General features: G+C 38.3%; 1 protein-coding gene across 3 annotated transcripts; it reads right to left on the minus strand.

Moving 5' to 3' along the window:
• LOC109347387 (auxin transport protein BIG-like) lies at positions 726-23,605 on the minus strand. 3 transcript variants are annotated; one of them, XM_019587205.1, is made up of 15 exons: positions 23,292-23,605; positions 22,254-22,360; positions 19,972-20,134; positions 13,804-19,874; positions 12,583-13,200; positions 12,290-12,470; positions 11,111-11,345; positions 6,499-11,034; positions 6,197-6,419; positions 5,557-5,958; positions 5,318-5,461; positions 3,117-4,142; positions 2,203-2,706; positions 939-1,786; positions 726-860 (listed from the first exon to the last, which is right to left on the minus strand). In XM_019587205.1, exons 1-14 carry the CDS (start codon positions 23,542-23,544, stop codon positions 953-955), a joined length of 15,297 nt encoding a protein of 5,098 aa, XP_019442750.1. In that variant the 5' UTR covers positions 23,545-23,605; the 3' UTR covers positions 726-860; positions 939-952. The 3 variants fall into 3 exon arrangements, with proteins under 3 accessions (XP_019442750.1, XP_019442751.1, XP_019442749.1); XM_019587206.1 differs by having other exon boundaries at positions 726-1,786; positions 2,203-2,664; XM_019587204.1 differs by having other exon boundaries at positions 726-1,786.

Consider the following 23,710-nt stretch of genomic DNA (forward strand, 5'->3'; position numbering starts at 1 on the left):
TGTAGAGATACTGATATCTCAAATGTTGAACACAAATTTTGGTTGATTTTTCTTATTCCAAAAGTAACCAAAATAGCCATGCTTTAGATGCAATTTGCTACTATATATACTGATGTGCTTTTGTATCAGTCTGTTTAACTTTTGAACTCTAATCTTTAATATAAACACAGTCATCAATGACAATATTTTTCTTCATTTCATTTCAACATTAGTTGGTCAATATACTAATGTGGGTTGAAATGGCAAGCCTTGAGGTCACTGGTTTGCATAATAGAGGAAGACATGATCATGAAGTTGACAATGTCATTTCAAGAGAAAATGACATCTCAGTCCTCTGCTTTGTGACCTTAGGATGAAGAATAATTTTGCTCAATAGATTCAAGACTCAAGAGGAAGATTGGGATGACATGATCTTGACTCTTGAGTTTTATTTGCAATGCCTTTTTCCTGTTTCACATAAGCTTTGTTTTATGTTTCTTTGACCAAAGAGAAGAAAAAATATTTCCTCAAAAATGAATTTGCAACTCAAGTTATTTCAATGAGTTTAAAATCTATGCAGCGTTAGTGTAAATGTCAGCACATGATGAATGATTGGTTAACAGTGTAAAAAAATACTTACACTGTCAGTGTATACGTATTAAATATTTTTCCATATAGGCACCTGTTGGCTCCTAAATCAAAATCTGGATCATGCACTTTAGTCCCCACATTGCAATTTGGTAGGAAATAGAATTGGATTTTGGCTTTTCAAAACTTATCTGTTCATTGACTGAATCTGATGAGCAGCATGGTTTTTTAAGATACTCAGCCCATATTCATATTAATATTTGCCATTTCCTTTTCCATAAGCTTCATGTGATCTAAAAAACAAAATCCATGTGTTTTACATTCCTTTAGCACAGGATTTTAATCTTTGAATATCGAAAGTAAGACAAAACATTTTCTTCATTTTTCAGCTTTTCCCAGCATTAATTGCGGCATGCACAAACTCTTGGCACTGGGAGAACCCACCAGAAAACACCTCAGGTAGAAGGCCAGCTATATCAAAGGCCTCCTGCAGATCACTAGCAGAATTCATCTCATCAAGCCAAGACATCATCTCCTTGGAGAATCCAAGCAGCTGTTTCGCATTCAAGAGTCGCTCTTTCATAACAACTTCCCAGCCTTCCAAGGTCCCACTTTCATCTTCACGTTCGGTCATAGATGAACCCCCTTCTGCTTTTACAGATGCAACACTTGTGGATTTCCTGACCTTGAAGAAATGCTGTAGCTGCTCAATTAAGCCGGTGTAAACAAGCATTGGTCGGATAATAGACAGCAGCTCATTACTCTGCCCTGTTTCAGAAGTGTCACTTTGGTGGCTTGTACTTCCAGATTCCACTTTCTGAGAAGTGTCCGAAGTGGATAATGGTTGAGCTGGTGATCTAGCATGTGTTTGCTGCATGTGTGCATGGTAAATTCCACGCTGGAGGAAAGCACGGCGGTGCTGCAGCCAAGACTCATAAGAATCTGATAGAAGTGAGTTCACCATCATATATTGGACTGTTTCTTCTGTCCCCAGTGTAGGTTGTGTGCTAGATGGAGTGGAAGGTCTGACATCTGATGTGGAAGAGGTTATATATGCTGATACAGCCCTGGCCATTACTCGGCGCTGGGAGGGACTCCCTTGATCGAGGAGATGGTGTGCCATTTGGATCATAAATGGGAGGAACCGAGAATTGCTTTCCTGTCCCCCACCCCGGCTATCTACACTAAATGATGCTCCTGTTGCAAACCGAGCCAGCATCTACAAAGGGAAAGATATACATGGTGAGCAAAAATTACTACCTAATAGGGCCTAGTGTACACTGAAAAAGTGTGGCTCAGTGCACTTAGCTCCTACCTAGTAGGGTCTGAGGAGGATAGATGTACACAGCCTCGCAAGCGAAGATGCTGTTTCCGTGATTTGAATCCATAACATCCAAGTCACAAGGCAAACAACCTTACCGTTGTGCCAAGCCTCGCCCTCTATACAGTGTATACTGCTTGTGGTTATAAATAAATTTGGAGAGAAATTATTTGACCCAGTGAATAAACTATCTAACTGATCCAAGTTTTAACTTTTGTATTCAAGATTCTTTAATTAGTATCAAGTCCTGAACTTCTGTAAGTTTACATTAAGAAACAAAAAGAGGAGAGATACATAGCAGCTGAAGGACATACCAGAACAATGTCATAAGTCAGCAGGCGGAGCCTGCTTCCATCAGCTCGTCCAAGAGCACTGAGGTTGTCCCAATACTGTTCGACATAGCGACTATACTGTGCAAGTGGAACAGATGGACCTTTGACAGGGAATAAAGAATTACATAGAGATTCGTTATTTCTAAGGGTAGCCCCTTCCCACTCTTTCTTAGGATTCTTCAAGGCAGCATCTGCTCTTTTGGCTTCTTGGTGACAAAGGAAATGAATAATATTGAAGTAACTAACAGTAGTGTACACACAATCTCCACGAGCACTTCCTGAAGCACCAACACCCAGATTCACAAGCTTGCTGTAAGAGTAAACACCAAGTAAATCACCAGGCCTTAAATTATATCCCTCCCGGCATACCATGCATGCCAGCCCATCCTCCTCCTCCTGTACATCTTCCAAGCCTTCAAAGACTAGCTGGGTAACAACAATGCGCTTGCCTCCATCTGAAGACAGTTCTTGACGCATTCCAAGCCCCTATATCAAAGAAAAGTACAATTTTGAGTTAAAGGAAATCAATTTTCTACTGGACTAACTAGAGTAAAAGGTAAAGTAAATAACACAATGTCCTATATGTAAATACAGATTCAGTCAGGGAAGCAGTAAACTCAACAAAGAATCCTCTTGGTAACTCATCATGCATTTCCATTGTAAAAGGTTTAAGAAGTAGAATTATTTATTTTATACAAAGCATTACATTCAAAACAAAATTAGACCATCAAAGAAGCAGGCAGAAGTTATTATGTATACAATTACCAACTCCTTTGCTCGGCATAAAAATAAAATTCAAGAATGCATACATAAGAAAAAGAAAGACTCAGCAAGAACACAAGTAAATTTCAGTGGTCAGAATTGCAAAACTATGGTGATATATACTCTGAAAATACCTGAAGCAGCTCCTGTCTCTTCTGCAAAGCCTGGCGCCTCATTTCATCCCTGGTAGCATGCCGCAACTTTCGCACTTTCTCCTCCAAGAATCCATCTCCATTTCCTCCCTTGTTAGATAGCATGTCCAGCAAATTTTCAGCCCTTTCTGCAATCTCATTTGCTCCCCAAACTCTTTCTAAGGCATGCAGCAAGGGTAAGATACCTTCCTCATCAATGCACCCTTGAGTGAGCTGATGGCCCATTGACAAACCTCTCAGCATAGACAATATAAGAGGGATGGACGGCAATTTTAATCCCAGTCCCCATTCAGCACTAGTCTTAAAATCAGCCTGCTCTGCATTGGCAAAATTATCTTTCAAATGTCTTATTGCAGTTTCAGTTATACCTTTCTCTAGGATAATATCCTTCAATCTCTCCCCAAAGGAACTTGTCTTCAGTGACTCTGAAACCATAACAAAATTTTCTAGTGTGAACCTATGCTTTGCAGCTTGCTGAGCAATGCTTTCATCGTTTGGATTGTCCAGGTGCTGTTTCTGTAAACGGTCAAATGCTCCCCAATCATGCAAGTAAGGGCTAAAATGTTGGACGAGAGCATCCATGGCAGCAGGTTCACCGTAAGTCAAGTAAGGCAATATCCGAGCAACCATCTCCGTGTTTCTCTGCTGTTTGTTTGATTTCTTAAGGCTCAATGGATGAGACAATCTCTCCAAGAACATGAGAACTATCTTCTTGTCTTGTTCACCTGTCCCAGCTTCTTCACTAGTGACAGTAAGGGCACTTTGGGTGATGCTTATATTGTCACTTTCATTTGCTTCTAATGTCAAAGTTTCAACAATCAAAAGAATGCCTTCAGCTGGCTCCATGGCATCAACTGAGAAAGCCCTCCTTGCTGTCTCAAGAAGTAAGCCTAAAGCTCCTAGCTTCAACAAAGCCTGTCTATTTTCTCTAATTTTGCAACAGTACATAAGAAGATTAAGAACTGCAACCGATTGCTCCTGGTTGGACTTGAAATTATCACGCAGACGCTGTGCATTAGTTAAAAGTGAGATAACCTCTCAACAGACTGGAATGGTCTTTAAAAACAAAAGAATATGTAAATGAAGTCTAAGACATCATATAATCAATATTTCTTATATAGAAAAGGCTGAGTACTTGCAAATCACTCAACAATTCAGATAAACAATTTAGATAATATAACAATCATTTCAATATAGGTTTAAATTGTAAATACATGCTTGGAATCAATTTGCATTTCTTACCTGACACATACACGTAAACAATATTTGAGGGTGAGCTCATTCCAAGGGATCTAATAGTCTTGAAGTTCAAGATACTAAGTCATGCTTCATGCATTCATTACACACAACAACCAAGCTTTAGCCTTATTACGTGAGATTGGCTACATGGATCAAACGACACCATAATGCTCTATCATGAACTATGTTCATTGACAAAGCATTGATCTATAAATTTTTCCTAATTGCTTCGCCTATAGTTTTTCTTGGCCTAACTCTTCCTCTAAAAATTGGACTAACCTTCATTTGATCTACTCCTGTAAACTTGTCCAAACCACCTAAAGCATAATTCTACCATCTTTTCTACAATAGGATGTACTCCAACTTTCTCCCAAATGCATTCATTTTTAATCCTATCTTGTCTAGTGTGTCCACTCATCCAACATAACTTTTTCATCTCTGCTACATAGAGTTTATTATCTTGTTGACATTTTACCTCCCAACATCCAATCCCACATAACACTGCATGTCTTATAGTTATGCAATAAAACTTCCCCTTATGCTTGAGTGACCCCTTTCTATTACATATGACACCCAAAGCATTCCGCGATTTCATCCACCTTGCTAGAACCCTTCGGTTTACATCTCTGTCAATTTCCCCATCACATAATATGATTGACCCAAGATACTTAAATCTAGTGTCTTGTATTATGGTATGATAGCCAATTTATACCTTTGCAGCATGGTTTGTCCACATCTATAGCATTACACACATAATACAACTACGTTTTAAATTATAACATTAAATGTTCACCAATTCCTATTATTATAATCAAAAGTTTCCAATCGAATAACAAGGGAAAGTTTCTAATTAATAAATGATTAGCTTTAGAAACAACCACAAACTAAAAAACTCTCTAATATATTTAAGTCAACAAGTATTAAGAGAAAAGAATCCTTTAAACCTGAATCATGCCCAATAGTATCTCTAATCCAACGCATTCACGAACAGCACCTGCTATAGCAAATTCAACCTCTGGATCCTGAGATTCTTCTCTATCTTCCTCCAACTCCTTAATCATAGGCTCAGTTGCTTCACCATCCAATCCCTGAAATGTGTATATCATAAAAATAGTATAAACTCAAAAACAACTTTTTCATAAATGAGATGAGACATATTACATGCTAAATTGTAATAACAAACCTGGAGGCGGTATGTAACTGTCATAGGTGGGAAATCTGTGGATGAGGCAACAGTATTAGGAGACAACAAGTTGGAATTAGTCACATTGTTTGAAGATGGATTTGATTTCTTCCAGACTAGCTCATAAACTTGTACAATACTCAAATCAAGAGATATGATATTGCCAGCTACTAGCAACTCCATTCCATAGTCATCCTCAAGAAGACCTAACAAATCCAACTGATGGCAGATCTTATTCTTAACATCACGCATCAATGGACCAATTTCAGAACTCGAATAAGGACTCTTAGCCATTGATCCCCTAATAAACTCTTCCTGGGTATTAGCCTTGTTGAGGACCAACAAATATGCAGGTTCAGGTTTTGACGGGCAGATAAGATTACATAGCTGCTCTAATATAAACTACAAATGCAAATAGATCATTTTTAGTTCATAATATATTATACATGTAAACTAAATAAAGTTCATGTGTAGCATGTGTAATTCACAACAAAGCATATGTAAAAAAAATCGTAAAGTAAATATCTTGTCTATTAATCAGAACTAATTTGGTACTTTTTTGGATGCTATAACACATTTTAAAGAATAAGATAAATAAATATAATTAAAAGTAAATTTAAAATAAATTCATAATCCATACCAAACAAGCACGCCCCTTCCTCTCCTCCCCATGTATTTGCAAACCATTGATGCAGGCCTTAATGAACTGTCGCTTATTTTCACTGCTTTCTAGCAGTAGACTATCTAAAAGATCTTTTAGAAGCCGACTGCAATCACTTATCAACTTTGTCTTTTGAACTATCAAGCCACGGATTACAATAAGTGCTTCAAGAACTTCAGAAAGCAAGTCATCTTGCATGAATCTGGCAAAAAGATTTAGTTCTTTGAGATATTAAAACCAAATATTAGCTCAACATTAAATCATTCAAGCAGCAGTTGTACCTGGATCTGATATTTGGAACCTCTAGAAATTTACTAAGAAGCTCTATGAGCTTGTGAAGGATAAATCCCTGAGATATATCAATGTGCAGACTCCTTTCCAAAGACTCAACCTTGCTTGCTTCTTGGGTGATTAGAGTACTAATTTTCCGTAAACAGCCTCGAACAGTAAGAAATAAACGAGCATCCTCTGAATCTGTCACTTTGAATAGTATCTCAAAATACTCTGCGGCGCTTTCACCCACAGAAAGTGTTGCAGGTAACAAAGAAACCAATAGGTTTAGCAACCGATATTTCCTGGATGAACTTTGAGCACAAAGCAAGCTTAGAAGCATGCACATCTCTGATCTAATAGATTGAGAAGAAGCACTGAGAAGAAGTTCTTTAACCCATGATCCCAACTCAAAAACCGATGATAAGTCACTTTTAGCTGATTTACTGGTATGACGTTTCCACCTCAAAGCATACTTAAGTGTCAGGTAGTCATGCCTTTGGCCTCGTGACCTCTGGCCAGCACCTTTGACAGCCTGAGAAACTTTGTATTGCCTCCTAACAAAGTCAAGATATGAAGCTCCTCTCTCCCATTCTGAATAGCTCAATAATTGGATATCCCGAGTCTTGGGAGCGGCATTCCAATTTCTTTCTGATGGATCAGAATATGACTTGGTCACAACAACAGCACTAGTTAAAGACCCATATACATTTGGATTGCTTTCATCCTTTGTCTGTACAGAAGGCTTACCAAGGCCTTCCTCTTTATCTGGTGTATCGGGTTTTGGAGGTGTACATACCTGAGATACAATTCTAAGGCAAGGAAGAATGACATGCTCAGATATAGCAGGATGTTTTGCACCTAACTTAATGGAAGAAAACAACAACTGAAATACAATACGTAGTCTTGACTCCCAGAATTCATCAGCCAAAGAAGACACCTCAGAAAGTAATAGCATCTCCTCGCATGTAGTCACAGCAATATCCATGGAGCGGTGATGCTCAAGGCAGTACATAACTTTCTTTTGTAGCAAACTGTTCAACTCTGTAACTGCATTTACATCACCCTCAGATAAAGAACAAAGGACTGCCCTTGCTTGGAAACGAGAAGCTTTAGGACCAAGATGAATGTTATTCTCAAATAATTCAGACAAAATTCCAGCTGAAACAAGTTGTTTCTTGGAATTTGGATGCCTGGCTAGCACATGTAATAGTTTTAGACATTGCGTTACAAACATGGTTGCACAGCCATAGCAATTCTTTGGTGACCTGGAAACTACAAATCTTGAAGCCACACCATTATCGGAATGCTTTTGGTGTAAATAATTCATCAACACCTTACGTAGCCCTTGCAGTGTCTGTACACTTTTGCTGACAGAATCAAAAGCTGCTTTGCACTTCTCACCATAGAGGACTCCAAGAAGGGCAATTTTGCGATTGATTTTACAAGACGAGCCAGGTAAAGAAACCATCATTTGTTGCACAGGGTCCTTTTGCTGTGAATCCATTTCACTCTCATCAATGCTGGATACAATTTTAAGCAAGGGCCTTTTGAAGCCCAAAAGTTGCTGATATCTCTTATGAGCATTCTCTGACTCTGATTCAATAGCTGCCAGTCCCCTCTTCATATCTTCATCATTCTCCATATTATCAAACGTAAAACTTGGCTTTGCCATGAAATTAAACTCAAACCGCCCATATTTGCTGTATCCACATTCATTACACAGAAAAGAATCCAAATGCTCATAATTAATGTTGCGGCATTGCCTGCATTGATATGCATTTTCATGACATCTGCTACATATACCATGCTTGTCCGTGACTGGACGACTACAACGAGGGCATTGCAGTGGTTCTAGAGACAACTCCTGAAGATTTTCATAGAGAGAATTCAGTTCAATCATGAAGTTGCATGCAGTAATTGGAATGGGAAATTCAACTTTAACTTCAGTCTGATTCAAAGCAAGATGACAACTTTTTGCACACTTCCACAAAGACCAGTTATTTTTCAACTCTGACAAGTCAACAACTGGCCGATTATTATAATATAGGTTTAAAACCTTCACTGATTTTGACTTTCTGGCATCATGAACATTCATTGTCACAGTCTGGATGGTGTAACTCCCAGTGCATTTCACAATGATACGGTTACCAGTGAACTTTGTTTCAGATTTTAGAGATTCTAACTTCATCCTGCTGTAAGGTACTTCAGGGGAGCTGCAGGCAACACAAGGTTCACTCTCAAGATAGTATCCATCAAATTCCACTATGCCACTCAAAGTATTATAGATGCAGGAATTTGGATGGTTAGCTAACAGCTCATTCTGTGAATGGAGTGTCTCAAATATGCACTTAATTACACTGGGCGTCAAGCATCGGTCCATAAGTTCATAAATCTGGTGTTTTGAGCCAGTATCAGGGGATTTTCCAAGCAACCATGTCACGAGTTCAGTATACTCCACAATATTCTGACCATACAATGGGAGGAATTTAACTTTTTCAAAGAGAGACATTAACATAGTGTCTTTGAATGCTGGTTTAGCATGATGCCAGACACCACACAGGACTAATTTGGCCTCTGCACGTACAGTGCTCGAATTCCACTCCAGAAGGAAACAATCTATGAACTGCTTGAAGGCAACTCCACTCTTGTCAGTGAAGACATCTACAACTGCTTCCATATCCAAGTAGGACTTCTCAGAACCAGATTCTGAACCATTTTCACCTTTCTTTTTCTTCTTTGATTCTTGAGGTGTGGTACTTGATTTGTTTGAGTTCACATCTGCTGACTCTGTTTTTTGTGAAGTGTGACTATTATCCTTTCCTGTATAGAAGGCCAAATTAAGAAGTTTAAGAGTCTGAATAACAGACTCTTCTCCAAAATAATATACCCCATTCATCAGGAAGGACAAAATATCTCCATGCCTCAAACAGTATTTTTGCCAGTTCCAAGGACGTGCAGCTGCTACTTCTACCATAGTGGAAAGACACTTCATAATCTTCACACTTCTTTCATATGGGATGGGATTTTGAAAGCCACCTGACTTGCTTATATGTTTATAAAGTCTCTTCACTTCAACAGAGAACTGCCAATTGTCCCGAACACTGTAATAGTGAGACTTACTCCCACAGAGATGCAGGAAAAGCCTCCTGGCATAACTTCTTACAAAATTAGTATGAGGATTGATAATGTAACTACAAAGAGCATCTTCATATCCATCTAGCTTCAAATCCCTGCCGTATGACATCTTGTAGATCCTTTCCTTTTCCCCAGTTCTGTCATGCTTTTCAGGGCGAACAAGGGTGTAGACCAGTCGGAAAGCATTCTCTAGTAACAGCCTGTGGTAATCAATAAAGATGTCTGTTCCATGGACCATGGCATATGAGTCAGAAAAGAAAGGCAAAAATTTACCAGCTGGTAAATCTCTGCGTACTGTGAGCAGTGCCCCACATCCAGTCCCTGTGTTCAAACTATGCATGCTCTCATTATTAACAGGGGACTTGAAAACAGGCACTAGCTGCTGCAGTATATCCATCAAATAATTTACAAAGGATTGCTCCCTAAGAGAATCACAAGCTTGAATAAGCTGTGAGGCAAAATCTTTCTTCTCTAGGTCATCCACTAAAGTCTTTGCAGTGGCTGAAGTGGATGGTGGAAATTGGATATCATTTTTATCAAGTGTGCAAGTAGTTCCACTCTGTGTTGGCATGGAAACATCACCACCAGGCTGATGCCAGTTTCTAAGCATCAATGTGAAAAACATGAAGACCACAATTGCAACTTCTCCAAATGACGATCGGATTCTAGCTAAAAATGGTCTATTGAGATTAATCACATCCAAGAACCACTTGATTAGTTTCTCTAAATCTAAGCTATCAGGCTTTGAGCTGTCTATAAAAGGTCCACCCACAGCAGATGACACCCTATAGAAAAGCTGCATAACAGGAATTGCTCGGACTCCAGTGGTTGTATCCATCCACCCTTTCAATTGTTCAAGAAGCCCAGAAAGAAGTAAAGAGTTTATTGCCTGTTTTGAAGCAGAAATTGAGACAGGATCAGCCAATGAAGCAGAAAACCGTTCAGAATCATTAGTTTCCAAGACATGGATTGATGGAGAAGAATTCTTCGTGGTGCTATCATCCGGGACAGACAAGTTTGGGTCACTAACATATTCAGATATGGAGTAAAACTCAATGCCATTTTCTACTGAATCAACTTCAATTGGAATTGCTGTCATAGGATGATCTCTTGAGTGTGGTGGAGGAAGTCCGTCCACATCTAATACCTCATAACAAGCCTCACACAAGTCAAAATCAGGACAAATGTTACAGTGCCATCTTCGCCTAAGTATAGGTACAGTATAGCAACCATCACAAGAGTATTGAACAGCTGAAGTGGTAGCATCTTCTTCAACCATGACTTGGTTATTTCCAACACCTGTGTCAGCAGGGGCAGGAATAGATACTAAACCCTCAACAGCATCATCTGTAGCTAACATAGTCTGCTTTGGAAATGGGACCTGAAGCAATATTGAAGATATGGCCAAACTGGAAGGAAAATAAAGTTGTGAAAAACGGAACAAAAGATTTAGAAAAGGAGTGAAACTGTAATGAGCAAAACTACCTGCTAGCAGTCTGAACAGCTTCATTGGATGAAAAAAGAAGTTTCTTGAGTAATTCAACAGCTGGTGCAACAGAGCGCACTCCTGCATCTTTGCCATGTGAAGCCAAGCATTCGGCATAGCAATAAATAAGTTCAACTGCAGACATAACAATGCTGTTCAGAGTTTGTGTATCAGGCTGCCCGAAGTCAAGAATTCCCCATAGAACTTGCATAAGCAAATCCACCACCTCTGAACCTACACCGGCACAATAAACAGCTTATATCATATCAGAACAGTACCAAGTACAACAACATATTACCAAACAAAGCAAAATGAAAGTTACCTCCTATTGTAGCTTTCTTTACAAGCTTTCCAAACCTCTATATATAGTGCGGTTCATCTATTGTATCTATTGATTAAATAAAAACAAAATTCTCTTCCTCTCTTCTTCTCTCTTATTTTCCTAGCCTAGGTTAAACTTTTACAACACTATCTTTTTTATATTATAAACTCGAAGACCTTTTGCGAAATCTTAGTTCAATTTTTTTCAACCAAGAGGATATGTACAGAAGACAGAGAGAGAAAGATGAGAATGGAGATCTATTTGGAAGAAAACTATCAACTCTCCTTTTTTTCGTGTGTTTTGTTTCGATGAGTGGGCACACTAAACACTGTAGGATTAGGAATAAATACAATAGAGAAAGTTGGGGTAGCAACTATTATAGAAAAGATAGTAGAATCTCACTTTAGGTGATTTGGGCATGTGTGGAGGACGTCTGAAGAAGCTCCAATAAGGAGAGTAGATCAAATGGATGATATTCCAATTACTAGAAACAGAGTGAGACCAACAAAAACTATAAGCGAAATAGTTAAGGATTTATATATCAATGGTTTGTGAATGGGCATGATTTATATGATAGAGTATTATGATGTGATTTGATCCATATTGCCAATCCCACCTAGATGTGATAAAGTTTAATTTTTGTTGTTGTATGTGTCTAGTTTCGACCTTTTGAATTGTGTCACTTTCTTGATTTCTTACACTACATATGCATCCTCTACTTGTTACAAACCTATCTCCCCTGAAGGTATTGGTGTTACATCAATGTTGTCATACGCTCCCCACCCCACCAATTTTATGTATATTTAAAAACATTAAGTGCTATGTATTTAAGAATAAGTCAGAAATGCAAACATACCATCTGTCTCCAGAAACATTGCGAAGTTAGAACGGCGTTGCAGTGCAATTTTACAAGCTGCACGCATATGGCCAGTAAACTCATCAATAATCCAACTCCCTACTGTACCACCAATACCAAGTCTTGCCAATAGTAATGATGATGACTTAACCACTCCAAGAAGCCGCATCATATCCTTAACCTAATGTGGAAAGAGTCCAAATAGTAGTGATTAACATTACATCCACATGGATAAGAATTTCATGCACTGAAAAAAACTTGGTGTGTAGAAAGAAAAGGATACTATGTACTACTTGATGATATATCTCTCTCTTGGAGAAAACAGTCTGTAAGACATGACATGCAGAAGCTTGCAAAACCGGTTCCTTGTCACTCTCAAATATTGCCTCTAGTAGTTGCTTACACTTCAGTCTTCCCAGATCCATCCTTGCTTCCTCAAGACTTGAGCAAACAAATTGCCTACATGATGAATAAAACTTTGTAATTAGCTGAAGCCCATCTGCTATTACTTGCTCCTGAATAGAAGCAGACTGCACTGAACGGTGCTTCTTCCCAGATCCAGTGTGTGATGAATTTGAATCGAGTACTCCTGCTTCCATATCCAAGACTGCGTCTATTTTTTCTTTCCAGCCAAATTCATATTTAATTCGACCATAAATTTCAAGTGAGTCTACTCTGGGTAGTGATGAGCCATTAAAAGCTGGCCCAACTATGATTGTAAATTCTTCATCAGCAAGTAGTGATTCAGCAACAGTAAATGGAATATCATACCAGGACCTCATTCCTTCAATTAACTTAATAACTCTCTGGAAAGTAGTGATACTAGAAGGTATGTGACTTGCAGATGTATTACCCACATGAACTCGAAAACCAACCATGACTATATCAGGGTTGGAATTGATGACAGATACCTGTAAATGCACACAAAAATTAGGAAAATAAGAAGCTATAATCAATAAAAGACAATCATATGATTCAAAGCAACTAACATGACTGTCAGTGACTGATTGCCATCATTATATTGAGACTAAATGTATTTGTTTATCGTAAGCCATTATCCTACATGTTAGAAAAACTTTTTCCAACCCAAAATTTGTTCTTGTTTGAAGCAGGGGGGAAAAGCAAAATCAAAATGGAGGATAAATATACATTTTAAGCAAATCTAGTGTGCCTGATTGGATGGAACACATGCATCTTTCAGTGTTTCCTGGTTGTAAAATATATTTTGGACATATTTGTGGTTTTAGCCTCTCTTGGGTGTTCCACCGAAGACTGTTTTAATGGTGTTACCATCTCTATGTTTTTTCCTTTTGGTAGGGTGTCCATCTCTAATCTGTAAAGAGATCGAAAACCCTTATAAATTCCTAGTTTTTCCCCTAGTTCTACTGTTTTCTCCCTGTTGGTTTTACTTGTTTTAGAGGATACCTTATCCTCATCCTTGTTGTACATATGTTTTATATTTTTCTATCAAACAACATTCACTTTAAAACAAAAGTAACAAGAACTAAAAATACCTTAAAACCTGTTGGGGTAGGACTTTCAAGAAAACCATCCTCGTTTAACAATCTTTGCTTAGCACCTTCCGAATTCCCGTTTCTGATGGCATCACCTCCTAGCTTCACATCTGATGTAATGCATATAGTCTTCTCAAAGAAATCAATAGGAAATTCAGGATTTGTAATGGCGTTATTGAGGATAGAAGAACCCAATTTCTTAACTTTCTCTGATGCCGTACTCAAACTAGCACCTACACCCACAGGAACATGGGAATATATTTGAAGGCTACCATCATCATGTAACACAAGACAGTGGATTTTATCCTTTGATAGCGCTTTGTATACAGTCACACCAACTATAGGTGAGGTTGGGCCCACTGGATGCCACATGCTCTGTGCAAACATTTCATGTTCCCCCATTGACACAGCAAGTGGAGAATTTGACTTCACACTTGATAAGCAAATAAATAATCCACTTCCAACTAGCAACTCTCTCCAATGATGTAGTCCAGCAGGCCACAGCTTACTTTCTTGCGCCTCGTATACAGAAGAGAACTCAACTAGAGAGGCTGCATCAGAACTTAGCTGGCCTATCAATGTGGTACCATCTTGAAAGGACATGAACAGTAGCTTATAAGTTGAAGAGAAGTACAATGATGAGCCCTTTGCATGAATTTCTTTCCCCTGAAGCTGTATAACTTCCTTCAATGGTATAGCCCCAAAGTTCCCATTGACTGATAGCTCTAAACTGAATATGTTTCCGTTTTCTGAAAGAATTACAAGAAACAATTTTCCCTGGGAAGCTGGATAAAGAGTGGCATCCACAATCATACCATCTGGCAAAGTGAAGTAGTGGATTGGACTGATATTGTCCAGGGACAGGTCATATATTTTGACAAATCTGTTAGTCACAACCATTAACTGTACTTGTGAGCCTGGAAGCCAATCCACCCGTCTAATATATGCGCCTTGCAGAGCCAGGTCAATCACAAGGCGATCAATCACTTCACCAGGAGGATTCAATGTGAGGACCTGGCAATCTTCATAGCCTGCTACAACAAGATAGTTATCAACCACAGGATTGAATGCAAGTTGTACAATCTCAAAGCGAACACCGTTTTTAGAAAGGGGCTTCACATTGGTCTTGTCAGTTGTCACAGGTGCAATGGTGGCCTGACCAATTAACTGTCCAACATCAAATATAGCAACTTTATCACCTTCACCAACAGCAAGTCGACCTCGAATGCTAACACTAAGCAAGGACTTCACAAGATTACCACTTGCTAAATGTGATTTAAGCTCCTTGGCATTTGAATAATCTACCTTTATCTTTAGATCTATTGATCCACTTTTATATGCTTTCTTCAGTTGTAAGAGGTCAACACCATGAGAAATGACCTTGTCTTCACCCAAAATGATTTTTTTATCGTTATTGTGGTGAGAGGCTCTTCTGGTAATTATAGATGGCATCAAAGAAGTGCAAAGATGGAGCACCCGATTCTCAATATCAAGTTCTTCCAATAACAATAGTATCCCATCTTGAAACTCTTTTGGAATAGATAATCTGACTGAGTTATCTACATCTGAACTAATATCCTCTTCAAAATCGGAATCAGTATCTGGCAGCTGATCTCCATCCTCAGAAAAGGGTAAATATTGCTGGAAGATATTAGTACCGTGAACAGGTGCAGTGCTACTTCCGGTGAATTTCCGAGGTTTCAAGCACTGACAGTTACTACCCCTAACACCCCCAGCTCCACAATCACAAAAGAACTGACTTGAGCGGGAGTAGACAACCCGATGGCCCCGGTGGCAAACCTTTGCACAGACAGAGCAACAGCCTTTTGATACAGTTAGGTCACATGTATAGCAAAAGTACCAATGCTGTTCCATGAAATTGCTGCCACTAGAAGTAAATGTGCAAACTTTAGAGGCAAGGTCCCTGTCATTGTTAGCATCTTCATCATCCTTATCTATGCTAACAACCTCACCATCAGAAGTTGCATCATCCTCATCTAGAGAAGTTGTATCACATTCAAGAGAGGCTGATCCTACTTGATTGGCAGAAAGAGTACAGGTCTCAGTATTCTTCCTGGATCCAACCGGTTGAACAGCCACATGTCCTACTACCCCAGGAACATTTCCAGATGAACACTTCTTAGTTATTCTTCGTGAGGAAATTATACCAGATCCACAATCACTCAAGACAGTTTCAATAAAGATAAACAGAAACTTAAGACCTGGAAGCAGATTGTCATTGCCCACCAGCTTCTCCATCAGCATTACAGTCCTTGTCAAAAGCTGTTTCATTAATGATTCTCCTCTTGAAATCTGAACAATGAAACTGAAATATGACCTTGCTACATGTATATCAAATAGCAAAAAAGCAGTATCAAGTGATAACATTGCTGATTCAAACATATGAAGCTGCAATTCTTTTGATTGTTTCTCAGAGGATGATGATACTAGGCACAGAGCAAAATTTATTGTTGTTTCCCTAAGAGAACTGGAGCTCCCATTTGCACAGTTGAGCTCGCTAGAAGAATCCATTATGCTGCCTAAAATCCTCTTTTCCAACCATTGAGCTAAGCAATGAATATCTTTGTCAAGAAATTTCCTTTGTATCTTCTTTTTGAGATCAGGAAACAACTCTCCAGATACAAGATCCAGAAAGAAACCAAGAACCTTCAAATTCACTGATTCAGAGTAGCACGTATCTAGAGAGTCAATTAGAAACAAACAGTCACTATGGTGCAACTTCAAAAGCTTGTTGATCTGAACTGGCACACTTTCGACACCAAGATAGAAGTTGAGTATGACTGACTTTGACGGGTCATTTCTATGGCTACTTACTATCTCCATTACCTGACAGATTATCCATTCACGGATACTGCCATCACTAACTCCTCCAGCATTGATGTCCCTTATAAACTCTTCCATTTGCTTTATTAAAATTAAGTTAGCATAGTCTGACCATTCAAGTCCTGCATTCAAACTGTGGTAGATAGTGTCACATTTTACATGAATACTTTCAAGGATCCTATCAAACTTGACATTCATTACTGCATTCAGAATTTCTCTAAGGACCTCAACATCCATATCTGCATTTCCTCCTGCTTCATTTATTTTGAGTAATCCATCCAGAGCATAAATAAGTCCTCTAATGCTAACTATACAAGAAAACATAACTGCACTAGAAGTAGAAAGGTGAAAAGGAAAGCCATGAAACATGCACTCCCAAGAGGTCCTAGATACAATTCCTGAAGCTTTTTTATCAATAGCTGCATCAAACCTAGATAAGAGGGTAAGACAAGATTCCAGCACACCTGCATTGCAACCGCTCCTCTCCAGGAGCTCATCCTGCAAGAATTTGTCAATTCTAGTATGTTTTAGAAGCAAGAGTGGTGAAAATCCAGAAGCCTGTTTGTGCCTGCAACTAATGGTAGCAAGGAAAGCTTTCTGATGAATCTGCACATACTTTGTCAGCAAGGAGGAAAAAAGCCTCACTAGCAAAGGAAATTGACCAGAGTCAATCATTGAGGATACCATGTTTCCCGCAAGTTCAACATATTTCTGGTCTTCAAAATGATTATCTGTCCAGTTAAGACCTTGTCCGGAAATTCCATTGTCCATACAATATTTTAACATGCCAATATTGGTAATGGAGAGCACCAGAGACAGCCACATTTCACTTCTAAGGAAATCCCAACCAAATTCCTCAATTACATCATGCATCGACATAGCATTTAAATGCTGAAGCAAGCTCAATACAATATCTGGACAAGTAGTGAACTTCCCCAGTACTTGCTGATGGCCTAAAACTGAATGGCTGAAGTAGGAAAAATGTAACATATCACATAGATCAAAAGGGTGGTCCCAACTCCATGATGTAATTGGATGTTCTCCAGAGCCTGCACAGGGAATATCCCAACACAGAGTGAACAGATATCTTTCAACGATGAGATCCACTACTGCTGAGGCCCTTTTACCCCTCCAAAGTCCCAGAACCAGTGAAACGGTCGAATAAATGTCCTTCCACTTTGAAGTTAAGCCATCAATTGTCAAGCCATCCCTACCAAGTGAAGCAGAAAATCCTGAAAAATCAATCAGTTGTTCAGTCAAGCAAGTGATAACTTCCTCTCCAACCAATGCACCCATAACATTTTTCAATGCAGTTGATGGCCATGATGAAAGGTGATCATTCACCATATTTGACAATGATGATTCAGACTGGGGTTCTTTCCTCAACTTAGATCGGACATCTAAAAGCAACGATGTCGGACAAGTTTGCTGGTGAAATATCAAATGACGAAGAACTAAGATCAGCCTCGAAACCACTAAAGCCCAGCATGTTAACTGTGTGTTGTACAAATCCATTGCCAGGTTAGCAACTTCTTTGAAGGTTGAAAATATTAAGTTTATCATCATTGCCTTTTCTGCTTCATCAGACAGGTGGAACGCTATAAGAACTACCTCAATGTGAAAAAGCGAGGGAAGAGTCCAAACAAGATCTTTAAAACTTGGACATTTTGCACAAACAGATTTCACCTTCTCAACAACAAATGAAACATATCCCCTAAAAATTTTGGTTCTCAACTGACTACCACTAGAACCCACCCTACAAAATAAAGTGTGAGCAAGCAGGCTCAGTGTCTTATCATCATAACAAAAGGCACCACTCTCAACTATAAGGATCTTCTCCACAAGGTAATCTTCAAGCAAATCAGGCAAAGCACGGTTCATGAGAAGGTTGTAAAAAAGATCATAACATAGTTCATGAATATGCCCAATCTTGCTGTCTTCATGTGGAGTACAACTTTTATCTTCAGAACAACAGCCTTGGCAATTGAGTATGTAAAGCAAAATATCAATGTGTCTACTGCTGAGTGTGTTGCATCCATCCACATAAAGAGAAGGATGCCATTCAGGAGAGAATATACATGTTTTAAGGAAGTTCAAAAGTTCTGTAGCAGCTTGGAATAGCATATTATGATAGCTGGATATAGAAATCACAGCAGCAGCAACAGCAGGTGGTTGCTCATATCCATCGGTACATGCAACAGAACATCCAGTCTCAGAGAAAAGATCTCCAAAAAGAGCCTCATCATCATGGCAAATTACATGCTCAATATCAGATGCTCCTGTAACTTTTGCAGAACTAGAATATGACCTTTCCATTTTTGGCATTAATTTTAGACCTTCAGAATAAAGGAACAAAGCAAGTTGCATCAAATTGTCAATCCATTGGCTTGATGAAGGAAATATCAGTTCCAGAAGCTCATCAGATGTGTAACTCTTCCCCAGAGGAACACTCTCCAGATGAAAGAGGCATGATGGAGAATCATTATGTGAACCAGTAGAACTGCCAAAAAATTCTGCATCAAAATCTTTCCGCTCAAGAAGAACCCAATGCCTTTGCCTCCTTAGATCATTAATGAGTTTCAGTGCTTTCTCAATGAATCCGGGGAAGTAAGCTAAAGGGGGATTCAAATTTGGAGATGACTTATCATATCTCCAAACAGAAGATTCCAAACTCCCCAATATGGATGCTATAATACATGCTTGGATATTCTGGGTAACACTGCTATTGCCAAAAATAACCTGGACATTGTGAAGAAACTCTTCCACAACCATTAAGACAATGCTCTCAGAACTTCCTTCAATAGTAGCATCTTTATTCACAAACTCAAATTGAATTCTAAACAGACTTGACAAAACATCAGCATATGAGGCAACTTCCCTCACCAATGAGCCATCATATTCAACATATGGAACATCCTTCGTCAGAACTGTGAGTAATTTTAACATCCTCAATGTGAACGACAGTCTCGTTTGAAAACTTTGGCTCACTGCCTTCTCATTAAATGCATATTTGATCTTAATAAGTTTATTGCACAGTGATACCAAGCGAGGAGTACACTGTCCATGGACAACAGCCCAGTGCTGGGACAGAAAGACAAATTTATTGAGATCTTGACAATAAGTTAGTGCATTAAATCCAAATCCTTGCCTATCACATGGCACAAATTCAGAATCTAAAGTCTTCAGAAGCCAATCCACTGTTTTCTCTTCCTTTGAGCATCTGAAACCTTTTGCAAATGCAAAAGAGCACTAGGTTAGAATAGCAGAAAACCATGACGAGACAACAATAAATTGAATGTTAGTTATTAGGTATAATTGTGATACCTTCAAGATGGCATTTGGTGTAGTCATCTACAAAATTACCACAATAAGCATCAACAACAGGCAATATATCTACCAAGGCACTTGCAGATGTAGGTCGCGACATGTCTGCCACCATATCCATTGCATCTACCAAAGCTGTCTCTAAAAGATGTATCATATTGTTCTGAAATATTTTCAAAAAAAATTAGGGAAATGCACAAAAGATAACCACCAATCTACCACAAAAGAGCACGGCTAAACACATAAATATTGATAAAGAATATGTCTCAAGTAGTGAGCAGAACATACAACTACCATTTTTAATACAGAGTAACAATTTGTTTTAGATTAATAGGCATACGAATTCCACAGTCTGGGGCAGAGAAAAACATCGGCATCTCCTCCCCGGATATATACCCCAACAACAACAACCAAGCCTTAAATCCCACTAGATGAGATTGGCTACATGGATCGAATAACGCTATAATGGTCTATCATAAATCATTATCATCTCCTCGGATATACACCCAAACATATAAAAGAAAAAACCTTAATGTGAATACTTTTTTTCTAAAAACATTCTTCAAATATATCTGATAACATATTCATCACATTAAGTTGCCTTAGCTCACCCGAGACCAGACATGATGTTATTCTAAATGGATATTAGCAAAAGACCTTTTCTTCTACCTTAGTCAAGGACAGAAATCAGAACAACTGAAAAAAATACAATATCCTGAACTAATATCAGAAGCAAGATACAGAAAGATCAGTCCAAAGTACAATCTAATCATCGAGATTAATAAACATCTTACAAAGGCTTCTTAACTTAAGTCTTAAGGTAACTCCAGTTCAAAGGTGAAGGTGTAAAACTAGAATAAAAATAAGAAAACATTGAAGAGGAAAACATGTGTCCTCTGGCACTGGTTCTGATTTAATTAACTGGGAAAGAGAGCTTGCTCAGCAAGTTTAACTGCGGTACAACCTTTTAACATTAAAAGAATGGCTCGGCTAACTAAGGCAACTAAGAGTTACTAAGGTAACTTGTGGAAAGCTGTGTTTAGTTAATTATCCTAAGAAATAGTGTTCTGGAAACAAAAAATTGTATTAAATGATATTGAGATTCCTCTTAGGAAATAGCTACAGTTATTCCTGGAATCCTGGATAGGAATTAGCTCAATTATTTCTTCTGAATAGGAGAGCATTTATCATCCAAGTGTATATATATAACTTATTGATGTATCATCTAATTTTGAATAAAAAACACTTTCATATTCTTCGAATTCTGAGATGCTATCAGAACAGTTCCAGTAATTGCCAAGGATCTTGGCTGTCAGGACTAAGGAATGCTTAAGGAACTTAGGATTTTATCGAACTACACTATTAAGGTCTGTCACAGTTTGAGGTATTTGAAGATACTGATAGCGGTTATTCATTATAGTGATACCATAATGAACATTACCTCATTAAACCCAGTTAAAGACGACAGAACCTAAAATGTGGAGATAGATTGCCACTTCATAAATCAGACTTGAATATACATTCCCTTGACACCAAACATCAGACATCTTAATTAAATCTCTTCCAAGAGCTAATTATCAGAACCAAAGATCCAAGTTGGGAAAGATTGACATCTACCACCCAACTTGAGAGGGGAGGTTGGATGCTGATTTGGGAAAGAGGAATCAGCCGCAATTGGCTAATTTTCTTTTCCTAAGTCCTATAGGAAATACCTTTCTGATTTTTAACTATTTATTTTATTTGCTTTATTTAAGTAAAAGCCGACCCCACCTAGTGAGATAAAGGCTTGGTTGTTGTTTTTGTATTTTATTTGCTTTTTTGGAAAACAACTTTATCCTTTTAAGGCTCCTAAAGTACAACGGTAAAGTTGTTTGTCTGGTGACCTAAAGGTCATAAGTAGAAATCTTGGAAACGGTCTCTTCACTTGAGAGGGTAAGGTTGCGTACATCTACCCTCCCGAAAGCCCATTAGGTGGGACCGTGGGAGCCTCGCGTACTAGGCCGCAATTTTTTTCATTATTTATTTCTGCCCTGTAATCCATATTCGACCAAGGAATGAAAAAACAGCTTTCTCGAAATTCAGTGAATTCCATTGTCCAATAAAGAAGTATGCACCAAACACAACAAAGGAGATGATCTCTAAGAGAATGAAAAGCAAAAAACAAGATGAAACAAAAGAGGGGGGTTAAATTAAACTTCTTCACAATATTGATGAAAATCTAGTGAAGCCTGCAGCACATTCATCAAATTTGAATACCACAGAATCTCGTTTACAAAACATACCTGAATCCCTAGATCTTCGCCATCGAACTCTGATTTCTCCAAATAGCACACAGCAAATTCTATTGACCGCTGCAAAATTGCAACAAGTATCCCTTCTGCTTGCTCCACTACTCACACAAACAACCACAAAAAAGACCGCCAAAATTAAACAAAAACTATTCCCACCACACACGTGCAACCATTGAATTACTATAACTCTCCATCGTCTTGACCATTTGTTTCAATATTTGAACATCAATAAGAATGTAATCAAATATAGCTCTTCATTTCCTTGATGCATATCATTGAAGAACGAAATAATTTTGGATTAATGTAAAACTTCATAGTTCATATAATGATCTACATGATAGCAATTTTCAATCCAGCAGTTATTCCAAGAGGAAACATATCCAATAAAATGTTATTCAACAGTGTGATAATGTCCTTAACTTTAACTAATATCAATTGTCCATCCACACACACATGTATCTTGACATATATAATTGAAGACCTAAATAATTTTGGGTTAATGTTTAACTTCGTATATCTGACCTATGTCATAGCATTTTACAATCCAACTCTTAATTTCATGAGAAAATTATCCAATAAAATGTTATTCAATAATGTAAACTATGAAATTATGTCTTTGACTTAAGTCCATGTCATTTGATCCAATTCACATAAACATGTATCTTGATGTATATCATCGAAGAACAAAATAAATTCACATTTTCATATATAGGACACGCAATTCAACTCTTAATTCCATGAGAAACTTATCCAATAAAACTTTAGTCAGTTTAAGAACGTTTTTTACTTGCACCGTTGTCAATTGATCCATGCATACAGAGAGAGAGATATGCAGTCTTAAAAACCACTGAATAACAACTTCAAAAACTACAAGAACGTTAAAATCAGAATCACACAAGTTACTACTACGAACACATACTAAACAAAAGTAGATGAACTAGAAAATCATACGAAAGTTTTAAAAACTCCGCGAATTTTCGAAATTGAAATAGAATTAGCGAGAAATGATCGAAATACATTGAGTGATACCTGGCAAAGATCGAGTAGCAAAAGCGATCGCGTTTGAGAATGAAGAAATCGCCTGAATCTGCGAGATGTTCCATGACTCGAAGCGGAGGATTTCGCCGTCAACGACGTCGAGACCGCGGCGGAGAACGGAGTAGAAGGCGTTAAGTGCTGACCTAACGTCATCGTCGGAGCGCAGCTTCAGCACAAGATTTTCCGGCGACGGAGTAGCGTCGACGAAGAGAACATCGACGAGTTTGTTGAGACTCTCCTCCATGGAAAGTTATACACTGAAAGAGTAACTGAAGTATTATACAACAGATGGAGCAAAGTTAAGGGTGTTAATGGTAATTTTATACTATGGGTGGAAATGATACACTAGGGGTGATTACCAACAAAAGTGTTGGTCTATTAATATAAAGTCATTCATAATAACTAAAAAG

The sequence above is a fragment of the Lupinus angustifolius genome, chromosome LG05 (assembly GCF_001865875.1).
Source record: "Lupinus angustifolius cultivar Tanjil chromosome LG05, LupAngTanjil_v1.0, whole genome shotgun sequence".
Lineage (NCBI taxonomy): Eukaryota > Viridiplantae > Streptophyta > Magnoliopsida > Fabales > Fabaceae > Lupinus > Lupinus angustifolius.

Bases quoted from the DNA above. Each gene is read 5' to 3' on its own strand.
- LOC109347387 (XM_019587205.1), bottom strand. From the start codon at position 23,544: ATGGAGGAGAGTCTCAACAAACTCGTCGATGTTCTCTTCGTCGACGCT. The intron at 12,471-12,582 runs GTAGTACATAGT...TTTCCACATTAG, and splicing joins AGAGAGAGATATATCATCAA to GTTAAGGATATGATGCGGCT. The intron at 11,346-12,289 runs GTATGTTTGCAT...GTGCCGGTGTAG, and splicing joins AATGTTTCTGGAGACAGATG to GTTCAGAGGTGGTGGATTTG.